We start from the raw sequence: 27,272 nt of genomic DNA, 5'->3' as shown, positions 1-27,272 counted from the left end.
GAGATGAGAGAGAGAGAGCGGGCAGACACAGCCCTCTCTCTCTGCCCCAGCGAGGAGAACCGCAAAGCTTTCTATTCTTAAGCCTCCAGACAGCACAAACAACCCCATTTCTTCCTATTTGACTCTATCTCTGCGTGTACATCAGGTAGGTGTCGGCCTGGCCGCTTTGGGTTTCGCTCCCGGTTTATTGCGGGCAGAGGGGCTGGACGCATCCTCAGCTGCACCTGCTCTAATTCTGGCCGTTGAACAGCCAGAAAAGGGCTAATGCAATTTATTTAGATGTTGTTGAATTTGTTAACAATAATGTCACGTCATATTAAGCATTCAAATAAGCAGTTGCATCTGTAGTTACTAAAGTACAAATGTTACAATTGTTGTTTGCTGCTTGTTGCGTTTTTTCGGAGGAACGAAGCATTAATCCACTCAAATTATCTGTGGCCGATTATTGTGTCTGCAGTTGTTACTGTAATTAACGATGATGGTGAACATGGATGTCATAAAGTGCCATATAGATGTCAAAAGACTTACAGATCGTGTTGGAGATACCGCTGTGAAGCAACGCTTCATTGGAGATCATTTATGGTTATTTATCTAGAACTGTAAAAATATAAAATAAATAAATAAATAATAATTATATATATATATATATATATATATATATATATATATATATATATATATATATATATGTACTTTGCTGTTGGCATTATTTTGGGCACGTGCTTTCGTTTTTGCAATGTTTCTCAGTAAAGATTATGTTTGAACAATAGACGCGGTCTTGTGTTTTATAACCTTATTGATTTATTTTATTTCAATAATTTACATTTTAAAGTGGTTTTATGTCGATGGTTGGTGGTGCACTGTCCGCAATGCAGGTGCTGTTTATGATCCTGCTCATCCTCACGTGCATGTGTTGATGTGCACTGGCCAATCAGATGTTGCCACGAAAGTCCCACCTTTTTTTAATCAATGCTTTTTTAATTCTGTTTTCTTCATGTATGTCCAAGGTTTTATAATAAGTGGTTTACTCCATAATAGTAGAAATATTGAAGCATCTAATTATAACTTTTATTTATTGAGTGGCATGGAGTTGGCATTAACCTGCAGTTGTTGTCACTGTCATCATACTAGCTTACATCATACAGTATGTAGTGGGTGTGACACTAGGGTTGGTCCTCTCTGGATGTTGGTTGTATGTGTGTGATCAAGACCAGGATATGACCAGTGATTTAGAGTCTGCTCTAATGCTGCAGCTCAATGATTATTAACGCGAGAGAGGGAGAGAGAATTTGGAGGGCAAGAAAGAGAGCAGGGAGCAAGGAGAGAGTGAGAGGGAGATACAAGAAATATAGTAGGGAAAATGAACAACAGAGTTGAGCACTAATGTCAAGGGAATTCTTTGTCTGTTATATGGAGCAGGGCGGGGGAGGCCTCACCCTCTGACTGTAGGGACCAACATCAGTCAGATCAGAGCAAATGTCAGCATCAGCACTGTTAGATGTCTACCAGCTCACAATTGGAGGAGTGAGGGAGTGAGACCTCACATGTGCTGTGGAATATCAACTCTGAAGGATGGTAAATACTTCCAGGACCTGTGATTTAACGGCAGAGCGCTCTCAGTCAAGATAATTTACGGTAAGCAGATGGATACAGGATACAGATGGTGATGTGGGTGCACTCTGTTATTGACCCCCACTTTAATATCAACATAATGTAGCCTCGTTGATTTATTATTAAATGTGCTATAATTTAGGTATTACTGTTAAGGTTAGCTTTTGAAATCTCATGTGAAGTTGGTTATGCATTAGATTTGGTTATGTAGGTTGCCTAATTTGCCAAAGGCTTGAATAATGGTTATATTTACGAAGATATTACATAAATGTGCCATTTTAGCTTTAAAATGTGTGTATTTAAAAGTGTTAGCATACTTTTTGGAGACAATAGTATTTAAAAATTCAAACGAATTACATTTGAAATACATGTTAATTACCACAAAAATTAAGTTTGACTCATTTTCTTTAAAAAAAGCTGTGTGTGTGCCCTTACTGCCTGGTAGTATTAAGATACACCTAGTAATATGTGTGTCTTTTGATCAATTGTGTTCGGATTTCGAGGAGAGAGAGTCTCTGATTTAATGACTGCATCAGTCATTACGTTAGTATGTTACTGCATGATTAGTGTGTTACTTTATTATAATTAAGTGCAAAAAAGTATAATAACAAAATGAAAGCGCGAAAAATCAGCGCATCGTTTCTACCAATTACTTGCATTTAAAGTAATCTAAGCGCAAACATTAGGTTTAGTGCAGAATTGCCAGTTAGTTCAGTATTAGAGCTTCAGATATGTGTGTGCTTCTCATCTGTGAAAATGTATTGTGATATCAGGCACACCGAAAAAGTTCAGTGAAATTGTGTTTGTATGTGCATTTTCAGATATTCTGATCGAACGTTTATATCCTTCAAAAGCTGCATGTAACCGGCAAAGTTTAAAAATCTTGTTTTAGCGCAGTTGATTGACAGAACTTTCATCCAAGAACTCCTTGGTTTCACAAGACTTGCACTTAGGTAGTCAAAAAATGTATAAATTAAGCCTATCCACTGTCATATACAGTGGCATGCAAAAGTTTGGGCACCCCTGATCAAAATTTCTGTTGCTGTGAATAGCTAAGCGAGCAAAAGATGGCCTGATTTCCAAAAGGCTTAAAGTTAAAGATGACACATTTCTTTAATATTTTAAGCAGTTTTACTTTTTTATATTCATCTTTTACAGTTTCAAAATAACAAAAAAGGAAAAGGGCCCGAAGCAAAAGTTTGGGCACCCTGCGTGGTCAGTACTTAGTAACACCCCCTGGCAAGTATCACAGCTTGTAAAAGCTATTTGTAGCCAGCGAAGTGTCTTTCAATTTTTGTTTGGGGGATTTTCGCCCATTTTTTCTTGCAAAAGGCTTCTAGTTCTGTGAGATTCTTGGGCTGTCTTGCATGCACTGCTCTTTTGAGGTCTATCCACAGATTTTCGATGATGTTTAGGTCAGGGGATTGTGAGGGACATGGCAAAACCTTCAGCTTGCGCCTCTTGAGGTAGTCCATTGTGGATTTTGAGGTGTGTTTAGGATCATTATCCTGTTGTAAAAGCAATCCTCTTTTCATCTTCAGCTGTTTTACAGATGGTGTGATGCTTGCTTCCAGAATTTGCTGGTATTTAATTTAATCCATTCTTTCCTCTACCAGTGAAATGTTCCCCTGTGCCACTGGCATCAACACAAGCCCAAAGCATCGATCCACCCCCGTGCTTAACAGTTGGAGAGGTGTTCTTTTCATGAAATTCTGCACCCTTTTTTCTCCAAACATACCTTTGCTCATTGCAGCCAAAAAGTTATATTTTTATTTCATCAGTCCGCAGGACTTGTTTCCAAAATGCATCGGACTTGTTTAGATGTTCATTTGCAAACTTCTGATGCTGAAATTTGTGGTGAGGATGCAGGAAAGGTTTTCTTCTCATGACTCTTCCATGAAGGTCATATTTGTGCAGGTGTTGCTGCACAGTAGAACAGTGCGCCACTACTCCAGAGTCTGCTAAATCTTCCTTAAGGTCTTTTGCAGTCAGACAGGGGTTTTGATTTGCCTTTCTAGCAATCCTACAAGGAGATCTCTCTGAAAGTATTCTTGGTCTTCCAGACCTCAACTTGAACTCCACCATTCCTGTTAACTTCCATTTCTTAATTACATTACGAACTGAGGAAACGGCTACCTGAAACACTTTGCTATCTCCTTATAGCCTTCTCCTGCTTTGTGGGCATCAATTATATTTTAATTTTCAGAGTGCTAGGCAGCTGCTTAGAGGAGCCCATGGCTGCTGATTGTTGGGACAAGATTTGAGGAGTCAGAGTATGTATAAAGCTTTGAAATTTGCATCACCTGGCCTTTCCAAACGATGACTGTGAACAAGCCATAGCCCTAACAAGCTAATTAAGGTCTGAGACCTTGATAAAAGTTATCTGAGAGCTCAAATCTCTTGGGGTGCCCAAACGTTTGCATGGTGCTCCTTTCCTTTTTTTCACTCTAAAATTTTATAAAATAAAAATAATACACGAATATTGCTTAAAATGTTGAAAAGAATGTTTCATCTTTAACTTTATGCCTTTTGGAGATCAGTTCATCTTCTACTCACTTAACTATTCACAGCAACAGAAATTTTGACCAGGGGTGCCCAAACTTTTGCATGCCACTGTATATGCCATTATAATAATAAACGTATAAAATTAAAAAAAATAGACCATGACGGAAATTTTTCAACTCAGTCCGTCAGAGTGACGGAGAAAGATTTTCTCTAGCGCAGCCTCTGATCAGGGTGTATTTTATCAGCCTCTAGGGGTTTATTTTGCGATAACAACTGGCTGAGTGTACATTATCCCGCTAATTACACAGCTACTGACCAAATAAATAAATTAATGATGCAATAAAATACAATAAAATATTTCTTTGTGTTGAAATAAATAATTAAATTGCTGAACAACTGAAATTCACATCCAGAGTTCTGTTGGTGTTTATTTTGTAATTATTGACTGTCTGACTTCTCATTATTCAGCCTATTACAAGACTTCTTGCCAAATAAATAAATAAATGCACACGAAACATTGATTTGAGTTGAAATTATTTGATTAGTTTACTTGTAGAGATCGCACAGTGAGTCGAGAATCAGGAGAGACTGCTCACAGAACCCGGATGAGCGGTCTGATACATGGATGTGCAGTTGTTACTGAGCAATGTCAGACCACTAGATGGCACCATTGAACAATCAGAATAGAGGATTCTAGAGAGCCGTGTAATGAGTTATTTTATCATACTAAAATCATGTTAACACACATATTCGATACATCTTGTGGCTATACTTTTGAAACAGTGAGCATTTTAAAGTTTACGAATTGGCCCCCATTCACTTCCATTATAAGTGCCTCACCGTATCCCAGATTTTTACTTTTTTTTTTTTTTTAAGAAAAGAAGGGACGAGTCGAAATTAATTTTGGTAGTAATCAACATTATGCCACAAATGCTATCGATTGAGCTTAACTTGTATTAAACCTGGAATATTCCTGTCATCACAGCTCAAGGTCCTGTGGAAACTCATGAATTGAAAGGGACCATTCTTAAATTCAGAATTTTGCCCATCCCTGGCTTGTGTCAGTCAGTGCTTTTTTTTTTGCATCCATGAATCTTCACAAACTTCATGTTTACATTCTCATGCAAGGCAACATATTGCCTAAGCCTAACCGTACGTTTCCACTAGAGTGAAAAACTCTACACGCAGTATGCAAAGCCAATGTGTTTTGCCTCTCATTGTTTTCAGTGTACGAGCAATAATATAATCTTATACAGTATATGCACGGTTACAGTTGGAAAGATGCCAGCTTAGATTTTGAATGCCAACAGTGTACAAATAGTGTTGATTTATTACACTTTTGCTTACCCAGCCAAAGTATTACCACAATGCATGTGTGCAATCATCATTTGAAGTCTGTTTGAAGTCAGAAATTTACATGATGATGTGATTAAAGCACTGAATCCAGCAGAAACTCCAGCATTAAAGGCATATTTTAAGCGCTTATGACATACATCACTGCTTTCAGCTCACAGTGATAGGCTGCAGCCTGGCGTTTTTCATTCCATATAAAGCCAAGGAATTTGAACTTTTATGACACCCTCGACCACCCTCAACACTTTCTCTGCACTGCTGTCAATCCCACAATCCACCTCGAGAGCGTGTCGCACGACTTCCATAGGAATTAATTGAAAACACTTGCTCATCTTCGCTCACCATACGGCAGTGGAAACAGGTGGAGAAATCGACACAAAGAGAAAAAGAGAGAGGACACATGAGGAGAGAAGGGAGCAAGTGAATTAATAAAAGAAAGGGGCAGAGTCTACTGGCTGTCTTCTTTCTGCCGCACCCAACAAGAGCGTAGTCTGACATTACTCTTTCATGCTCATATGCTTTTCATGAGTTCCACTGATTCTATCACTGTCCCTACCCTCTTTTTATTTAGACTGTCCCTCTTCAAAACATATGAATGTTTCTTTTGTATGATTTTCATCCAGATACCTACAGTGTTTTGTTTTATTTAAATTTAGAAAGATTACAGGCTGTTGTTGTTGAGTTTTTAGCTTTTCATTGTTGCTTGTTCTCTCCTTTTTTTACTATATCAAAATTAATGCACCATAAGCACTGCGCACCCTCAACTCACCCTTGAGGCTTTCCCTTAACTCTATCTTTCTCTCCTCTTCCTTGATGGAAGTGCATCCAAAGGAGTCTGGCTGACTGGCTTAAGACAGTGGATGCAGCAAGATTCTCTGTTAATAATTCAAACTGCACTGGAAATTATGAGCACTCTTGATAAATCAAAGCCTTTCTTAAGAAGTCACAGGGACACATTATTATATTTGTATATTCTGGTTTGAAGCAGAAACATTTTCAACAAAATGTTGGATTAATGAATTAGAGTTTAATGTAGAAGTACAAATTGTAATATAATATAGTAGGTTTAGAGTTTTTATTTATTTTAAAGGAGTCATATGATGTAAAAAAAATGTAATTTTTAAAACTCAAAATTTCTTCCCCAAGATAATTTATTAGAACTAGACATGGGTTGTTTTGTAAACCTGTCACAATGCAATGCAAAGAGGCTGTTATTAAAGGATGCAACAGTGCCAACTATGTTGGATGTTGTATCTTAATTAACTGGTTTGATTCAATATCATTGAATCAACCTGAAATCATTAGGTTACACCAACAAATTTTTTTTGAGGCTTAGATCAAGTAGAAATAGCTCCTTAAAGTAACTATTGCAGGTTTCCACTTTTTACAGTTTTTCATATCATATGCTACAAAAACGTTTACATAAAAGTCTTAAAGGTACAGCACCAAAATGGCCTACTTAAGAGACAGGGTCCACAATGCTCATGAAAACCTAAAAGAGCATCAGGACTGGGGATGATACCTCACCAGTGCATCGTCTGAAACTAACTCACTCTGTAGTATTGACCACTTTAAATCAATACCTCCACATATATTCAGACTCTCTCTCTCTCTCTCTCTCTCTCTCTCTCTCTCTCTCTCTCTCTCTCTCTCTCTCTCTCTCTGCCTCATCTGAAAGGCATTACGTAATGTCAAGCTATTATGGTGTCATTAGCAAAAAATAGCCCTTTGTCCTCAGACAGAGGGACGATGATTCAGGGAAGCAATTGTGACATTCCGGAGTAAACATAATTTAATTACTGGAATGTATTTGTGTTTGTGAGTGTGTATTAGAATGGAGTGTGACACTCTGCTGAACCCACTATGACTGGCACTCCATTGCATCAGCCACTGGATGTATTTGTCCCTGAGCAAACCTGTCATCTGAGTTTAACTCTATCCAGCAGTGCCTTCACTTTATGTGCTGTTTAAAAAAGGTGTTTATGTGTACTGTCACACATATGTCACTTTAAGAAAAACAAATGTGTGCATTCAGTCTGCTTTCTGAAGAGCAGTTTACATTATCGTTTGCTCAAAATGACTTACGCAATATGACGGCATATCATTTGTTGAGTAACTTAGAAGTTACGTGAAAATTCTGTTGTCATTTACAGTATATTACGTCTGCCTCAGCTCATTAAGGCAGAGGAACAAATATCTTAATGTTGATGTCTCAAATGTTGATAGAGCTTTTAATACATTTTTACTAATGTGATTAAATGGCAAGTTTATAAAGCTGTCTCAGTGAATATTCGTGGTTCATAGGCAGTATATGTATTAAATATGTTCTGTACTTGTGTTCACAGGTTTACTCGGCTAGTGTGTGTGTGAGTGAGTTTATTTTCATACATGTGAATGTGACTTTGTATCATCATCATGGCCTCGGTGAGTGCGACCTTGGAGAATCAACTCCACAGCGCGCAGAAGAACCTGCTGTTCTTACAGCAAGACCATGCCAACACATTGAAGGGCCTTCACGCTGAGATCCGCCGCCTGCAACAGCACTGCACAGGTACACATACACACATGCCAGCACACTGAGTGACTATCATGTAACGACTGCCACTTGCAGCAGAACAGCATAGGTATACACTCACCGGCCACTTTATTACCTACATCTACTTATTAATGCGATTATCTAATCAGCCAATTGTGTGGCAGCAGTGTAATGTATAAAATCAGGCAGATATGGGTCAGGAGCTTCAGTTAATGTTCACATCAACCATCAGAATGGGGAAAAAATGTGATCTCAATGATTTCGACGGTGTCATGATTGTTGGTGCCAGACGGGCCCGTTTCAGTATTTCTGTAACTGCTGATCTCCTGGGATATTCACGCGCAACAGTCCCTAGAGTGTTTAGAGAATGGTGCGAAAAACAAAAAACATCCTATGAGCGGCAGTTCTGGTGACGAAAACGCCTTGTTGATGACAGAGGTCAACGGAGAATGTCCAGACTGGTTTGAACACATCAAACCTTTAGGCGGATGGGCTACAAAAGCAGAAGACTACATTGGGTTCCACTTCTGTCAGCCAGGAACATAAAACTGAGGCTGCAGTGGGCCTACCATTTGTGTACCTCAGCAGAAATCCAGATTTGTCAGACCAGGCGATGTTTTTCCAATCGTCTACAGTCCAGTTTTGGTCCACTGCTGCCACACGATTGGCTGATTAGATAATCGCATGAAGTAGATGTACAGGTGTTCCTAATAAAGTGTCCGATGAGTGTATATACACAGACACCTGTTTGTTTTTCTGTCATGGTGGGGAACTTTCATTGACTTCTACTGTATTTTTTACTGAGTTAATTATATTTTCTATCTCCTAACCCTGCACCTAAACCTCACCAATACCCTCACACAAACCTTTCAGGATTTTTACATTTTATGGCATTATTTAGTATGTTTATTAAGCTGTTTTCTCATGAGGATTCTTGGCTGATACTCACGATGTAGGTGATTTCAGGTTTTATTATCTTTGTGAGGACATTTAGTCCCCAGGATGTGCGCACCTGGGCCACACACATTATGCTTTCTAAACTGTAAATGCACCACTAAAATCAATATAGTCAGTCATTTGTTTTATGGCCCCAATTACCATGATAATGGCTTGCTTATGTAAAGCCGCTCTGAGCAAAGAAGATGATCTAATTACTATATTATTAGTTCATGTTAGTTTTTTGTTATTTTATTTTGGGGGTTTTGCTACTTTTATTAGGAGGGCAGTGGGAAATTAGCTGGAAATTATAGGGAGAAGATGATCAGGATATGATTCCAGCTGGATTTGAACTCGGATCACCCGCACACAGGCGCCACCGTGCAACGTGCCGGAGCACCAGCATTATCTGCCAGGTCATGTCTCTGTCTTTATCAGGTTTTGGTTAAATGATGTTGACATCTTTAGGTCACTTCTGTGCTGTAATTTTCAACTTCTAAATCAAAACCAAACAAATATCTGGCAACTTCTCAAAGAACTGACACAAACTTTGCACATACAGTTAAAGGTAGTCCAGTCACCAGGTCACTTCTCCACGCTTATAGTGTAAAACAGTTCCACAGGGATTATATTGGGCTTGTGAAAATACCGTTAATCTCATTCTAGACGGCTCGATCCTCATCTAACGCTTCCTCTTTCTCAGTCTCCATGGCCATTTTTCCCTAACGCGTTCACTCTTTGTCTTTTTCTCTCTTAAAAACAACATTAAATCAAAGTGACCATGTTTACATTCCTAATAAATGTCCCTGTTCTTATTTTGCATGATTCATCAGTGTGCGTTATTGTAAAGAATTTTTTTTCAAGCGTTTATCAAAATGTAATAACTTTCTTCGCCCTTAAACCAACTATTCTTTTTCGCTGACATAATCAAGCCGGCGTGGCTGGGGAAAATAATCACTTGAGTACTTGATTCTGATTGGTCGATTACAGCACTCTGCATGAAAATATTTTTGTATGATGACCGTTCAATTATTTGAACCGTTTCAATTGTATTGACCTGTTTCATGTGACATCAATCTATGACTGCACTACCATGCTTATGACCAAAATTCCATTTACCTTCAATGTGCTGCACTGTGGGATGTGACAAAAGTCGGTGAAATTTTTGTTTTTGTTTATAAAGCTTGAGAAAGTGATACTGCTATTTTATTTACCAGAGCCAAAATTTTATTTTTCTTTCAATAAAGTTGTATCTTTTAAATGACACAGCTTCGTTTCGCCCAAGTAAAGCAGCGATGAAGGAGGTGAGCAGGGATAAAACACTTGTTGGTTTTTGCTCATTTATTCAAACATGCCAGTTATGTGTACACATGTTAAATATATTTATAACATAATCGATTCGGATACAGTTTAACTGGAAATTCACATAGGACGCTGTTAAATTCAAAACACCCAGACTGTAAAAAGATGTCATAATTGTAACACAGTGTAATAAATAAAAAGCCCTCTAATGTCAATATACAGTCCTATTTATGGGGGCCTGGGTAGCTCAGTGAGTATTGACACTGACTACCACCCCTAGAGTCACGAGTTCGAATCCAGGGTGTGCTGAGTGACTCCAGTCAGGTCTCCTAAGCAACCAAACTGGCCCGGTTGCTAGGGAGGGTAGAGTCACATGGGGTAACCTCCTCATGGTTGCGATGAGTGGTTCTTGCTCTCAAGGGGGCACGTGGTAAGTTGTGCGTGGATTGCGGAGAGTAGCATTAGCCTCCATATGCTGTGAGTCTCCGAAGTGTCATGCACAGCAAGCCACGTGATAAGATGTGTGGATTGACTGTCTTAGAAGCGGAGGCAACTGAGACTTGTCCTCTGCCACCCGGATTGAGGTGAGTAACCGCGCCACCACGTGGACCTAGTAAGTAGTGGGAATTGGGCATTCCAAATTGGGGAGAAAAAGGGGATAAAAAATAAATAAATAAAAATTCCAGTCCTGTTTAATGTGTATACACTACTGTTAGTCAATAAAAAACACATCATAAGATTGTGAAGCGCAGACTTTATTCACACCATCAGACTACAATGAAAACATATTAGTCATATACTGTATAATGATTTGCCTCAGTTGCTTTCTGTGTATTCTTCAGGAATTAAAAGGAGCTCTTACATTCATACTGTACAGACGGGATCATCACAGATGTTTTTGACCAAACTAGACCAGAAAACAACTCAAAAACATTTGTAACTTCTGAACGAGAGATGTTCACGATGTCACAGGGCTTGTGTATTCACCGGTCATACATCAGACTTGCTGGCATACATCGATGATTCTTGGACAAAAGATATTTAAATGTCCGTGAAAGTCACATTTGGCAATATTTATGCTGACTTCAGACCTGTATACACCTTTCCTGGGACTTGGCATGGATCTTGGCATGGCATGTTTTTTCCATTCACCGACATTGTTTATTCCCGCTGATGATCACAAATATGACGGCTGTGAGGAAAAATGTATGTCACTGAAACAGGTCAATACATTAATCCTACATTTTGTAGCTGTGCTTGTTTCATGTCTTTGGAATCACTGCATTCTCTTTCTTCTGATATGCATAAGTTAAAATAATTTCGGCTGAAATCAGTATTTCATGTCCATTCATTTATTTTTAAGCAGCTGTGTAGTAAGTGGTATAATGTGCAGTCAGCTGGTCATTATGGAAAAAAAAAAATCTTTAGGATGATACAAGTCTTGAGTCCTTACATATTGTATTACAAATCAAGTTCCGTCCTACTTTATTCCCCACTGAGTATTTTGTTACTCTTGGAAATACATCAGATTTTGGAATTTAAATGCATTGTGAATGCCGTTTCATGTTGTCTTTTTGGTTCCACATGTTTTTTTTGTTTTTGTTTTTTTGGCTCTCACTCTCTTGCTCTCTGCCTATTTCAGGGGATGTCTTTTGTCATGTGACCTTCAGTGTTGTCATTAAAGGTAGTGTAATGTTCTGCGCTATCAGTCTAACATTTGATCTCTCTCTCTCCCTCCCTCACACTCTTTCTGTCCTTTTGTGACTCTATCCACTCCCTCCCTCCTCTCTTTCCTTTCACAGACCTGACATATGAGCTGACAATGAGGAGCTCTGATCCAGGCGGTAAGATTTCCTCACGCACACATTATGCGTGTATTTCTGTGTTCACATTTACATGTTGTCAAAACAAAGCAGTTGCGCAACGGGGTTCAACTAATTGTGTGTCAGGTTCAAAGAAATCTCTGACAGCTTGACAGACATGATGGACAAGTGTACCAGCAGTAGAAAACACAGATGACAGACAAATGGAAACATGAAGAAATGCTATTAATATTTCTGATCCTCTGATTGCACTAAGCAGCATTCTGAATGTGCTGCTATTTAGTGTAACAGTACTGGGATGCTTCAGTATTTGTATCACTCTACTTGTCTGTGTTCCAGCCTGATCTCATGAAAAGTATGTGCTACATTATTGTAAAATGAAATTACGTGGTTTATTACACATATCGCAACAATTCCGGGGTGAAATGTCCACTGTGTGATGCTGAAAGCAAGTTCTCCAAAAACAGACGAGGTTCTCGATGCTCTATCAAGATATATATATATATATATATATATATATATATAACTACCTCCCTACCCTAAACCTTAACCCTTAACCTTAACCCTAAGCTTTATTTTTCACTTTTGGCTCACCTTTTGACTTTCATGCTCTTCTGGCCTTGTGCACCAGTCCTTCACATTGCAAGTGTAATGCTCTATCAGTTGCGCTACCATGCTTGATCATGCTGAAATAGGAAATGTAGTTGGTTTTGTAATGTAAACGTTAATGCATCATATGACCTTTAAAGTCATGTGCTATAGTAAAAGTGCTATGATGTCATAAGATAATGAGCAAAAAGTAAGTGTTTATGAGCAGATAACAGTAACAGAGAACAGATATGCACAACAAGCAATCATTTTGCAAAGAATTTGGTATAGTAACGTGCTTTTATGAGACCAGGTTGCTCTGTTTGCTGCATTCCAGACAAGCTGCCAGTCCCTGCATTACAATGGTTGATTCTGCTTTGGCAGTCATTCATTTTCATTAGCAGAGCCTAAATAGATATAATTACTCTGTAATACTTAAAGGGATAGTTCACCCAAAAATGAAAATTCCCTTATCATTTACTCACCCTCATGCCATCCCAGATCCCAGACCTTCTTAGCAGTACACAAAGATTTTTAGAAAGGTATCTCAGCTCTGTTGGTCCTTACAATGCAAGTGAATGGTGGTCAGACCTTTGTAGCTCCAAAAATAACATAAAGGAAACATAAAAGTAGTCCATATGACTCGAGAGTTTAAATCCGTGTCTTCAGAAGGAATATAATTGGTGTGGGTGAGAAACAGAACAAAATTTAAGTCCTTTTTTACTCTAAATCTCCAATTTAACTTTCACTTTCAGATGTAAAAGTGAAACTAAACAGGCACCACATGTGGCTTTCAGATGTAAAAGTGAAAATAGAGATTTAGAGTAAAAAAGGACTTAAATTTGTATCTGTTTCTCACCAACACCTATTATATCGCTTCTGAAGATTTGGATTTAACCACTGGAGTCATATGGATTACTTCTGTTTTCGTTGTGTGATTTTTGGGGCTACAAAGGTCTGATCCCCATTCACTTGCACTGTATGGACCAACAGAGCTGAGATATTCTCCTAAAAATCTTCATTTGTGTTCTGATGAAGAAAGAAAGTCATACACATCTGGCATGGCATGAAGGTGAGTAAATGATGAGAGAATTTTCACTTTTGGGTGAACAGTCCCTTTAATGTTAACTTCTTGTTATAAGAACTGTTGTATAAAAGCAACATCAGAAAGATAAAGAACTTCATCACTCGCAATCATGCTTTTGTACTGCACTGTTGTTATTACCTGTGCCCTTGTGTCTACTTCTGAATCACAGGTGTGGTGATACTCAGTACCACAGCACTCATTTGATATTGCCTAAATAGTCACTTGTTCGGTTTTGTCTGTCAGCCTTTTTAATGATCTGCTGCTGGCTTGCTGTCTCTCTTTGCTACATTTGTTTCCGCAAAGAAAGAGAGAGAGAACAGTGTCCCTTAATGCGCATATACCACCACGCTATGTCTTGTAACCTGGAAACCAGATACCCACCCAGCAAATAGGCTCACATAGACCCCCGCTGTGCACAACGACTGGCATTTCCCTTCCCCTCTCTTTCTTTTCCACCCATCCACCCTCCCATGTGTTTAATATATGTTGGGCTTTCAATCTCAGCCCAAATACACACAATGTACTAATAAGACATTTACGCCTCTGAATGCTCAAGGAAGTTCCCACTGACATGCAGTATCCAGGCAAATCACATAACTGGTCTCTGCAGTATTCAACACAGTTTTATGACTTCCAATGTTCTTTATTTTTCTGGAGCTGTTGTAAATATAGATGTATAAAGGAAAATGTAATGGTAAGATGGTCTTTATCCTGTTTGTTTTGTGATATTGACCAGCTCATTGTATGTTATTACATGGCTACTTGCCAAATAAATAATTGAAATGAAATATTGATTTGAGTTTAAATAGTTTTTTTATGTTAGAAAAAAGAAAGAAATAAGAAAGTTTCACCATGGGGTAACAGGAGAGAAATGAAACTAGCAGAGCTAAAATGTAAGAAATCGGTTGTCTGGGACAATTATTGAGTTTAGCGATCATTATACAAAAATGGCAAAATGCTATGATTGACCAATCAGAATCAAGTATTCCAGAGAGTTGTTTAATATAGTGCAGTATAATTATTTTGTTTCAGATTTAGGTTTCAGGTTCAGTGTCTGTATGTTTTTATACAGGCTGTTGTTGTTTGTGTTGTTGTTGTACATGGCTGATGTGAGCCAGATTACAGTCAAGCACAGGAAATGAGATTATGAATAGCTTCACTAATACAGCACTAATGCAAAAGGCTAATGCATCATCTACAACCTGCTGACTGCACCACAGTCTCAGCTAGATCCACACACTCATTTTCTTTACAAAAACCATGAGATGTGAGAGACACAGCACTATCACCCATCTCCCATTTTTTTCACATTGAATCCCATTTGAAAATGACATGAGAGGATTATATAAATAGATATCCCCTCACTTCAGGGTTCAAAGATCGCTCTTAAAGGGATATTTCAGCCAAAAATTAAAATTCTGTCATTATTTACTCACCCATATGTTGTTACAAACCCATATGACTTTCTTCAAAAAGAAATGTTAATCTCAGTCACCACCGACTTTCATTGCATATTTTTTATTCCATATACTGAAAGCGAATGGTGACTGAGGCTGTCAGTCCATATTGTTCCACAGAAGAAAGAATGTCATACAGGTTTGAGACAACATGAGCATGAGTAAATGAGGACAGAATTTTCATTTTTGGGTGAACTGTTCCTTTAAAACCAGCTCTTCAAAAGCTACTAGAGTGGAGGCCTCCAAACAGATGGTTTCTTCTCATTAGATCACATGCCCATTAAAACACAGATCATTACACTGTCAAACCCTGATTAGAGCGACATCTGTTGTCTCTCTACCATGGCACATGCAACATAAGTGCTGAGAAGAATCACATATTATAGTTTCAAATTAAAACGCTCTCTCATATAATGAAGCTGTCAGTTTGACCTCAGCTGGATGTGCTGGAGTGATATTCATGTATGCATTATGGCTGTCCGATCAGGATTGTGTGTGAATTTGATGGTGACCTCATTAGCTGGTGTGGCCATTGCAAAGTGGTAATGAGCCGGTCAGAGAAAGTGTGAGAGATAGTGTGCACGATTCACTCACATAAATAAGCTTATTCTGCATGTCTGGTCTAACTAAAGAGACCACATGGTACTAAGATCTTCATTAATACAGGTGTTGTGTGCAGGATGCTTTTGTAATATATATATATATATATATATATATATATATATATATATATATATACACACAGTACTGTGCAAAAGTCTTATAAGATAAGCACATAAGATGTTTCACAAAAGCATTTGTCTTAAGAAGGTTATTTATATCTTCAGCTTTAGTGTGTCAATAGGAAATATAAATGTTAGACTCCCAAACATTACTTTTGCAAATAGAAAAGATTAGAATATAAGAACAGGGAGCCCTGCAACAGATGGCATGGCCCCCACAAAGCCCCCACTGAACATCGTGTCAGTCTGAGATTACATAAAGAGACAGAAGCAATTGAGACAGCCTAAATAGATAGAAGAACTGTGGTGAATTCTCCAAGAAGCTTGGAACATCCTATCTGCCAACAACCAAGAAAAACCGTGTCCAGGTGTACGTAGGAGAATTGGTGCTGTTTTAAAGGCAAAGTCACACCAAATATTGATTTAGCTTTTTTATGTTTACTGGACTTTGTATGACATTAAGTGATAAATGAAAACTATTTATGTCATTAATTTTTGAAGAAATCCTCATTATGCAACATTTTTCACAAGTGCCTAAAACTATTGCACAGTACTGTATATATATATACAGGGTTGGGGAGTAACGGAATACATGTAACGGGCTTACGTATTTAAAATACTAAATATAAGTAACTGTATTCCACTACAGTTACAATTTAAATAATTGGTATTTAGAATTCAGTAACATTCAAAAAGTATTTTGATTACTGAAGAGATTACTTTTATTTTATTGTCATTTGTTTCATTTAATATTTAGTCCTTTCAGATGGAAAACATTTATACATATAAATGATGCGATCCAAAGTGCATTTGAACAGCAGTGAAACACTTTCTTATGATGTGTTACATTCATATGAGCAGACAGAGAAGTACGTTTGAAGTAAGTTTGGAGAAGAAGAAATAAAAATAAACCTTGTGTAAATTGTCAGCTTTATGCTAAGCTAAAATGCTATTTCTAGCCATTTTACATGCACATGTTACCAGGCACGATCATATTTTTTATCAAGAAAATTCACGTTAGATCATAATTTCTTTTTTCCTAGAAAGACCTTTGATATTAGGGCAAAAATCTTATTCTTGATAATATTTTTTTTTGTTTTCCTGTAAAAATATCTAAAAATCCTTAAAACAAGATCAATTAGATTGATCTTGTTTTAGAAACAACAATGCATTAGATATTTAGGTTTTTCAGAGAATGTATTTTTAACGTGTATTTTGTCTTACTGTACTGGCAGAGTTTTTATAGTCAAAACAAGTGAAAAAATCCACCAGTGCTGAAGAAGTAATCCAAAGTATTTAGAATAGATTACTGACCTTGAGTAATCAACAGAATACATTACAAATTACATTTTACAGCATGTATTCTGTAATCTGTAGTGGAATACATTTCAAAAGTAACCCTCACAACCCTGTATATATATATATATATATATATATTTTGGATATATTCAGAATTTGGCTTTTTCTTTGCAATTCTTCCCATAAGGCCTGTACCCCTGAGTCTTCTCTTTACTGTTGTACATGAAACTGGTGTTGAGCGGGTAGAATTCAATGAAGCTGTCAGCTGAGGACATGTGAGGCATCTATTTCTCAAACTAGAGACTCTGATGTACTTACTCCTCTTGTTTAGTTGTACATCTGGCCTTCCACATCTCTTTCTGTCCTTGTTAGAGCCAGTTGTCCTTTGTCTTTAAAGACTGTAGTGTACACCTTTGTATGAAATCTTCATTTTATTTGGCAGATTCAAGCATTGTATAGCCTTTATTCCTCAAAACAATGATTGACTGACGAGTTTCTAGATAAAGCTGTTTCTTTTTTTTTTGCCATGTTTGACCTAATATTGACCTTAAGACATGCCAGTCTATTGCATACTGTGGCAACTCAAAAACAAACAAAGACAATGTTAAGCTTCATTTAATGAACCAAATAGCTTTCAGCGGTGTTTGATATAATGGCAAGTGATTTTCTAGAACCAAATTAGCAATTTAGCATGATTACTCAAGGATAAGGTGTTGGAGTGATGACTGCTGGTAATGGGGCTTGTCTAGATTTGATCAAAAAATCTTTTGAATCTGTTTTTTACATCAGTAATGTCCTGACTATACTTTGTGAACAGTTGAATGCCACTTTGGTGAATTAATGTACCAATTTCCTTCTGAAACAGCAAAATCTGTACATTATTCCAAACTTTTAGCTGCCAGTGTGTATGTATATATATATATATAATCTGCCAAATGCACAAAGTATTTATTTACATTTATGGTGTTCGTTCACAGTGTTAAGAATGGATGTGGGCTGTTTGAGTCTGTGTATGTGAGAGATTTGTTAAATGTAAGCATATTTTTGTTACATTTGCTGATTGTGATTTTCAAAAGTTTCCTCTGCACTTTTATTTTATTTTATTTTACAACTTGACCATATTTGTCCTTTTTATTTTACTTATTTTGCACTGCTTTGGCAAAAAAAAAATAAAAAAAATAAAAAGTATAATAATTGTAATGCCATTCAATCACACAAAATTGAAACTCAGAGAGAGAGTAAGTCATCCTCCCTTGCCTGCTATTGTTTAGACTGTTTCATTTAGAAGGTCAGTGCTATTCCCTCAACCTTCATATCCATTAGCACTGTAACGAGAGATAGGTTCTCTCTCTCTTTCTCTCTCTCTCTCTTTCTCTCTCTCTTTCTGCCATTCACTCTTCCACGCCTTGAGTCTGCGTACTTGTTTCTAGGTGCCCCATCTCAGCCCCACCCTGCTTGGCTATCATGCTCATGTCTTTTACATATATACAGCTGATAAGTTATCCTTATACAGTACGTTCAAGTTTTAATATTTGTGTTTTTATTCTATTTAATTGCAGCAAAGATGCTTTAAATGTATCCGTGCAATTACAATTTGTATATATACCGAGCTAAATTATGGAAAAATCAATAATATCTATGCTGAGCTAAGCTAAATGAGCTGCTTCCATAATAGTACAAATGTGTTTTGTTTTGTTTTTTTCTCAAAGCTTAACATCAGATCTTCAGGGTGGACTGAGAGAATTGCTGTATTGGAAAACTGTTTGATGTTTCACGCACCATTGGCAATTTCTTAATGATAACTGGATTAATAATACCTGATTCAAAGTTCACTGCTGCCCTCTATAGGCTATAGGCTCTGATTGTCTTTTCCAGTTGGCAGAAATGTATTTTTCTGTACATTGTACATCTTTATATGTACATGTATTATTATTCTATACTTTTGTATTTACAGATGCTGTAAGTGATTTCAGTCGTTTGACAAACTTCACTAAACTTAGCTACTAAATTAGATCGTTCTCATTCCTTTAAATATGGTTAACACCCTCTCTCCAAAACCCCAATTTTCAAAAGACATGTCATCAAACATGCAAAATCATTCACAGGCACAGAGTATTTTGGATTGTCTGAAAAAAGGCAAGCCAATCATCTGACACTTTTTGCTGTCTACAAAGCCTGTAGGATATTGTGATTTCTCAGGACAACTACTTTAGGGATATCTGTCAAGTAATAGGGGTATTTTATATGTGGTATTCCAAAAAGAACTCACTTACAGCACCCTGTGGCTGTGTCAAAGTCTAAAAAATATTGCCCTAGCAGGCAGTATTTAAAGGTAGGAAAACTGCAAGGCACATCCGTTTTCAGTGTTTGAATGTCTACAAAAATGTCTTCATCTGGTCGAATTTCGAAGGCAGCATGTGTTCTTGATATCTGGTTCAGCAGTTTGCAGTTGGTGGAAAGAATAAAAATAATGTCTAATGAAGTGATTAAACAACTTGAATTTGATTTTCGATTCGACTCCATTTCTGCAAAGTAATAAGCATTTTAGTTACTAAATATTTGCTTGGTTATGTTTCAAGCTGACTTGAATGTGTTAGAGCAGTGGTTCTCAACCATGGGGCTTGGCAGGCCTGGCTCCAGCTCTAAGATCTAAGATGGGACATAGGTCTCTATGGATGTGCTGTACAGTTAACAATAACCGGGGAGGGGTGTTGAACAAAACAAAACTTGGTATTATTATTATTATTCAATAATTTTTTTTGACATGGTATCATGGTAATACTGTGGTATTCTTTAAAGCATCTTAGAGTCCATAGTAAATACCATGGTACATAAATAATTCAGTAGCATGGTATGTACAAAGGGGTATTCAATTAAAGTTCCAAGAGGTCCATTCTTTACATTTACTGCCCAGCAAAGGTTCAGACAGTAATAATTTAAAACGTTTTTTTTTTTTTTTTTTTCTCTGACAATAGGGGGCCTTGGAGTCAAAAAGGTTGAGAACCACTGCTCTAAAACATTAAAGCCTATCTGAAACCAGTTTCCTTAGAAGGAACTTTCATAAGCAATTGCTGCCTGTTCAGTCATTGATTAAATGAGCAACAAGGCCTTTCGAACACAGCCAATATGCGTGTACATCCTTCCTGTGTAAATGTGTGTGTAATGTCTTTCTCTCAGATGATGGCGAGGCTCGCTGCAGAGAGCTGCACCAGCGCTGTGAGGAGCTGGAGGCTCAGCTGAAGGCTAAAGAGCAGGAAAACATGGAGCTCCTGCGGGATCTAGAGCAGAAGAACGCCATGATCTCCGTGCTGGAGAACACCATCCGTGAGCGAGAGAAGAAGTACCTGGATGAGCTAAAGCTAAAGAGCCATAAGTTGGCAGTGCTGTCTGGAGAACTAGAGCAGAGAGCCAGCACCATCGCTTACCTCACCTCCCAGCTCCACGCTACCAAAAAACGGCTTCTCGCTGGGGGCGCAACTGGTATAAGCCCCTCCGTCAGCCCAATTGCCTCTTTCAAACCAACTCCACCTTCCACTCCAGTGCCTACTGGAAATGAAAAGGACATCCGCCAACCTGAGACCCCTCGCAGGCGTATGCGCAAAAGTCTTTCGCAGCCGCTGCATTCTGAATACACGGAGCTGTATCGGTTGGGCGCCATGGATGGGCGCAGGGTGGTGCTGAGAGATCCCGTAGATGCCATGCCAGATCCCACACCCTTCCTGCAAGCCAGAGAGCCAGCTGGCCCTGCAGAGTCTCAGCCAGTGCTGCGGGAACGCCCTTCTGTAATCCCGCCTATTGCCTCGACCACACCCCCTGCGCCATCAAGTCCCGCCCATATCCCTGTGCCCCCAAGCCCCAGGAATAGTCCAGCACGGGAGGGGTCTAATTCCCATGCTAATGCACATATAGGAGTGGCACATAGGATCCATCGCTCGCCCTCAGCGGGTAGAGGTGCTGCCCGGCCAAAGGCAGAGGTGGAAACCCTCGCCGTGGACCAAGTCAGTGGGGAGCAGGTAGTTCGCAAACGCTCAAGCGCAGACAGAACTGTCTAAAACTGAGAAATGCACACATGTACAGACCCTAAAACACAGATAGAAGTATAAACATAGCCGTATTAAGACCAATGCAGTATGTGCAGAACTCGATATGACTGTTAAAACACATACACACACACATGCTCAAAACAGTAGAACTATTTAAATAAAGTATGAAACACATAGACATATCATTTAATTTGCTACAGATTTCACACTAGCAAACACAACTGCACAGCACGACCCTGGAAGACACTGTATAACACACTGGCAAATGAACAAGTGACTTTTAGGCAAAGACTGTCTAAGAATGAGAGACAGTTAATGTGTTTCTAAAAGAAAGTTGGAGAGACTTTGGAGGGCAGCAAGAGCTACTGTATGTCCTGCTGCTTTTAATGCAACATGGAACAAGAACAAAAAAAGGGGGAAAAAAAGACTTTTGCTCATGGTCATTTTAACTTTTCTTGTTTTACCTCAGTCGAGAAGAACTGTGAGCATGCCAAATGTTTATTTTTCTTTACCATCTGATTTTCAGTGTCTTCTTTTTGCCATTTATGTCCCACTCGGTTTGTTGTCAAGGTGCATCACACACACATACAGTATATTGCCAAATCTTGTCATTGCCTGCTGATTTAATGTGCTCTGATGCATATTCATATCTACTCATATTTATTCATGAGCACTGCAGTAGTACTGGAATCTCTATTCTCCTTCAGCTCTCCTTTCCTTCTCAATGACATATCTACTGGCTAATGTGAAGAATCCTGCTGCTCCATATTAAACACCTGCAGAAATGAAAGGACTTATGTCTTAAATAGGTGACTTTAATTCCTAATCGCACTGTTGCACTTGCTTATATTAAAGGAATAGTTTGCTCAAAAAGGAAAACTCTCTCATCATTTTCTCACCCTCATGCCATCCCAGATGTGTTTGACTTTCTTTCATCTGCTGAACTCAAATGTAGATTTTTAGATGAATTTCTCACATTGTATGGACCTACAGAGCTGAAATATTCTTCTAAAAATCATAATTTGTGTTCTGCAGAAGAAAGAAAGTCATACACATCTGGGATGGCATGAGGGTGAGTAAATGAGAGAATTTTCATTTTTGGTTAAACTATCCCTTTAATAACATTTGAAACATATATAACATTAATTTAAAGATGTGGTGTTATTCTTTATTTAAGGTTAAAGAAAAGAAAAATAAGCTATTCTATACACAGATACAAGGTTAAATAAGTTTGGTTTAAAGGAATAGTTCACCCAAAAATAATAATTCTCTCATTATTTACTTACCCTTATATGCCTTCTCAAACTCATGTGACTTTCTTTCTTCTGTGGAACACAAATAAACACATATTTTGATGGAAATATGATGTGAATATTTCCACACAATGAACGTCAACAGGGTCCAACATTTCTAAGCTAAAAAAAAAAAAGTATCCATATGACTCAAGTTATTTAATCCATGTATTCTGAAGCGATATGATCGGTTTGGGGTTGTATCGCTTCAACAGAACTGAATGTAACTCCTTTTTCACTATAAATATTCCATCTGCAGTTTAGGCATGATCATGATTTAAAGCTTGATTACACTTACATGTGCATGACGCATGTGCAGAAGTGTGTGCATTTCTGATGAGTTTGAGATGGCATAAGGGTGAGTAAATGATTTGAGAATTAGCATTTTTGAGTGAACTATTCCTTTAACAAGCAATATTCTGTTTTACTATACGCAGTTTAATTCAGTTTATCAACACCATGTGCTTCAGATTCTAATATGTTTCTCAACTATTCGACTCAACCTGTGCATCAAGACTGCTTTGTCATGTGTTGTTTGCCTTACGATGACTAGATTGCAACAGCTAGATCTGTTTCATTTTCCCCATTCCACTTTCCTTTAGTTTACAGACAGGGGAGCTGGCAGATGATTCAGCACTCCATTTGTACATGTTTGACATCAGTGAAGTGGTGTAATCACATCTTTATACATTACCCTGTGACTGATTAGTCTGATTAGGCCAATGATATCCTACATATGTTATCATATCTATACATACTGTATATTTAAACCTTCAGAGAGCCTGGAATTTGGACTTTAATTGAACTTTAATTTAAAGCAAACCACGTTTTTTTTTTCTCTCTCTCTCTCTCTTATTAATATTTTAGAATTTACTGCCAGTTAGACTTTGTCTGTCTTATACACTGCTGTTGCGTACACAGACGATAGAGAATATCAAGGACATTGAATGGAAAATTACGAAATCAAGTAATTTAGGAAGCATTTAATTATTTTGGTAGTACAAAAATAAACATACATTCTGATAAACACTAGGGAGGTTACAGAAGCAAAAGCAGCGAGATCTTATTGGTTTAAGAGAATCAGGTGTTTGTTAAAGAGCTCGGGTAAAGTGAGGTCGAGAGCATCTGAGCTCTAACAAGATTTGTCCTCAACTCGACGCACTTTGTCAAGCTTATTATAGTTTAATGTGATTTTACCATAAGCCTTGTTTTATTTCGAATGTCCACTTACGTAGATGGCAGGAACAAAAAGACAAGATTAAAACATTAGGTGGAGACAGCCTAAAGGAAAGAAACCCATTGAAGCAAAAAGACATGGAAATAAAATTCCAACTTTAGATACTAAACTATCAACTCATATATTTTATGAGACCACACCTATGGATCATATATTTTAAATTATAAAAAATTTCCTTATATCAGATTCTTCAATAAAAACAAAAAACATCAGTAGGATGTTAAAAAAGATACATGCTTCTAAATCTGACATTTGCTCATCATAACTCTCGCTAAAGAGAAAATAGGCTCAGCACAGTTGTTCAAAATGTCAGAATGCCAATCAAACAAATGTAAATGTAACCCTGTTTTTGTGCTGTCAGTTTATCAGAAAGCTTATAGGGAATAGATCATATACTGAGGAAATGAAAACCCTATGAAATTAGTGGTAATCGTGCTGTTTTATTATATTTAGCTCGTAATTCAATACTGCATCAGTCAGACATATTTATTCAGGTCCACTTTCTATTTACAGAAGAGAGAGATGATCAAAAGTGCCCAAGTAAAAGTAACATCACAGGTTCAAAGCCCTGTGCCAAGTGCCAAAGTGCCCCTATGACAGATATTTCCCAAGTAAGAATGACATCACAGGTCCCAAAACTGTTACACAGCTGTAAATGGGTCCAGCACTGGCTGCTCCCATGTAATAATCCATATTGGTCTCATTCTGGAACTCCCCTGCAGCAAGATTTCCTGAATACCCACCACTGTGTCCTGCTCCATACCTGGGGTAGCCTTGCCCATACCCATGTCCATATCCTTCGTATCCTCCATACCCATACCCGTATCCAGGTCGGGCCATAGAGCTCAAGCCTTGGCCGATCAGCATGCCTCCCAGAGCTCCAGCTGCAGCGGCCCCAGCTACTCTCCCAGCACTAGATCCGGAGGAACCTCCCGTATGGACGGGTGGAGCACGATAAGACTGGCCCCCCCTCCGCCCCAGCCTCCATGACTGGAGCCACCCCATCCTCCACCCCTGTTGCCACCACCACGACCAAAGGCCCCACCCCGACGTGACTGTGCCGCTGGAAACAGCATTGTCAGGAGCAACAGGCAGGTTATTGAGAAGATTTTAAATTGTGAGAACATACTGGGAGATTCTGTGAAAACACAAGGGGTCAGAGGTCAAATCCATGCATATAGTCTGGTGAAAATGTACTAGATAAGATAATCTCATGGGGACAGAATGTGTACATTAGGATTTTAAAGCAAAGCTTGAGATAGCCAAGAAACTAGTTAAAAGTCTGTCTGATCTGTCACAAGAGAAAAAAAAAAATACTAGATTGCAGTATTTGATTTGATGAAATACTGCCTAAGAATGCCCAATGAGAACTATCCCTTCATCATGATTTCTTAATTAATTACTGAATATCAGTATGCTGCTACTTTATCTAGAATTAGGCATTGAAATGAGCAATACATTATCTTTTCACAAACTAAGCCACCAGTCTGTGCACTGATCAGACAGCTTTAGAAGCATAATCTGTCTTAGTTCAGTCTCATTCTAGCCCGTCCTGTTAAAAACACTGTGTTGTGCTTTATGTCTACTGTATATACTTTCCTGCATTAATATTATATACAAGCAGTCACTCTATATTAAAGGAATTTTCGAGGTTCAGTACAAGTTGCGTTTTATTAACATCATTTGTGGCATAATGTTGACTTCCACAAAAAATTATTTTATTGTCCCATCTTTGTAAAAAAAAAAAAAGAAAGAAAAAAAAAAGAGCAAGAATTGCTGTTGCAGTAAGGCAATTACAATAACAGTGAAAGGTGCCAGTCCATAAATGCTGAAATTCATATTGTTTCTAAAGTATAGCAACAAGACGTGAACATTATACACGTTATCATGATTTTAGTGTGATAAAATTACTTATATGTATGAAATTATATACAATGCCAGGATTACAGGTTTTCATTGTCATGACAACAAAGTTGTAATATTGTATATAACTTTACACAGGTAAGGTTAGTAAGCAAATTTAATTTACATTTATTTTTTATTTATATATATATATATATATATATATATATTGTACATTTATTTTATTTACATTTTTTATGGGCCAGCCCCATTCACCTCCATTGTAAGTGCCGTACCGTAAGCACTTTTTAATAATAAATGTGAGGCGAGCCAACATTTATTTATTTATTTTTTTTTTTTTTGTGGTAACCACCATTATGCCACAAATGATGTCAATTGATTTGAACTTGTATTGAACCTGAAATCTTCCTTTAACAATATTGTCAAAGTAAGAGAATAGAAATAAGCAAGAAAAAGACCATTTGCATTTTATATTAGAATATGTTGCTGTTAAAAGTTTATATGTAATTTATAATGTTGGGATTTACATTTTTGAAGGAAAAACCAGCAACACTTTATTTTAAAGTGTCCATAATACATATATAACATAAAAGTAATTACTATAGTAATAACCCCACCATTATAGAATTACAAAGCAGCTACACAAAACAGCTACACAGTAAATACAAATAGTATATTTATTTATTCAACTTATTGTACTTTTATCAATACACAGTAACATTAACACTGTAAAACAAAGAGTGACCAGAAAACAAATTGAGTAATTATTATGTTTATCAAATAAATGCTTATTAAATGTGATTAAAGTACATTTCAGCAAATTGGGAAAAACAAGAAGGAACACACCAAAAGAAGGATGGATTAACTTACACTCAGTGTCTGTAGGATAAGTATCTTCAAAGTTTCAGATTGTCCAAATTTTGTCTTCCTGTCTAGCCTGCTGTGCTTGAATGGAGGACAGTATAAGCCAAAGCACGCACATGAACATGTATACAGAGGCATTAACTGGCTGCTCCTGAGCTCTCTCATTCGCTGATTGGATGAGTGAAATAAACCTTCGTTGTGCCCTCCAATAAGGTTAGATTGGATCAGAGCATCGATCTAATCCATCAACAGGATTATGACAGTCTATGTATTTACATCACATCTGTGTTTAGGGGTCAGACTGTGGGGTCGAACATGATGTCATTGTGGGACTTACAGTGTCTCTCCGTGATCTCGGAGATGGTGGTTAGGTAATCAATGTGAGGATTTATAGTCAGTCTCATGTGAAAAACTGATTGAAGTAGTTTTGAGATTTATGCAATGATTTTTGTTGTCATGTGCACAGATAAACTATATAAACACTACGTCCCTAGTGTGCATATGACCAACTGTGCAGAGAAATAGGTAAATACAAATAATGATGCTACAAACTTAAAGTGTCATGAAGCCTCTACATTTCAGCAGAAGTCCATTCTTGAGTTTTAGCACATACTTCACTTGTAGCTCTCTTTAGATGTAGTGCATACTAGGTTTTTGATGCATAGTACATTTACAGTGTATATTAATTTTGTTGTCCATTTTCCTTTCACAGCACATACCAGAGATGTACTGTAGTGCATACTAGATCTACTGT

The 27,272-nt window shown here is 37.7% G+C and overlaps 1 protein-coding gene and 1 pseudogene across 5 annotated transcripts; one reads left to right on the top strand and one right to left on the bottom strand.

Moving 5' to 3' along the window:
• LOC127424147 (coiled-coil domain-containing protein 92-like) lies at positions 1-22,106 on the top strand. 5 transcript variants are annotated; one of them, XM_051669086.1, is made up of 6 exons: positions 1-145; positions 1,420-1,635; positions 7,303-7,445; positions 7,815-8,020; positions 12,046-12,087; positions 20,397-22,106. In XM_051669086.1, exons 4-6 carry the CDS (start codon positions 7,885-7,887, stop codon positions 21,269-21,271), a joined length of 1,053 nt encoding a protein of 350 aa, XP_051525046.1. In that variant the 5' UTR covers positions 1-145; positions 1,420-1,635; positions 7,303-7,445; positions 7,815-7,884; the 3' UTR covers positions 21,272-22,106. The 5 variants fall into 5 exon arrangements, with proteins under 5 accessions (XP_051525046.1, XP_051525044.1, XP_051525048.1 ...); XM_051669084.1 differs by lacking the exon at positions 7,303-7,445 and having other exon boundaries at positions 20,397-22,105; XM_051669085.1 differs by lacking the exon at positions 7,303-7,445 and having other exon boundaries at positions 27-145; positions 1,417-1,635; positions 20,397-22,105.
• A 1,408-nt stretch (positions 22,107-23,514) lies between these two features.
• On the bottom strand, positions 23,515-27,215 carry LOC127424160 (uncharacterized; annotated as a pseudogene).
• Positions 27,216-27,272: the final 57 nt, after the last annotated feature.

This window comes from Myxocyprinus asiaticus, chromosome 33 (assembly GCF_019703515.2).
Source record: "Myxocyprinus asiaticus isolate MX2 ecotype Aquarium Trade chromosome 33, UBuf_Myxa_2, whole genome shotgun sequence".
In the NCBI taxonomy this organism is placed as follows: Eukaryota; Metazoa; Chordata; class Actinopteri; order Cypriniformes; family Catostomidae; genus Myxocyprinus; species Myxocyprinus asiaticus.
This window is presented reverse-complemented; position numbering and strand designations above follow the sequence as displayed.

Bases quoted from the DNA above. Each gene is read 5' to 3' on its own strand.
- LOC127424147 (XM_051669088.1), top strand. From the start codon at position 7,885: ATGGCCTCGGTGAGTGCGACCTTGGAGAATCAACTCCACAGCGCGCAG. The intron at 8,021-12,045 runs GTACACATACAC...TTCCTTTCACAG, and splicing joins CCTGCAACAGCACTGCACAG to ACCTGACATATGAGCTGACA. The intron at 12,088-20,396 runs GTAAGATTTCCT...TCTTTCTCTCAG, and splicing joins GAGGAGCTCTGATCCAGGCG to ATGATGGCGAGGCTCGCTGC.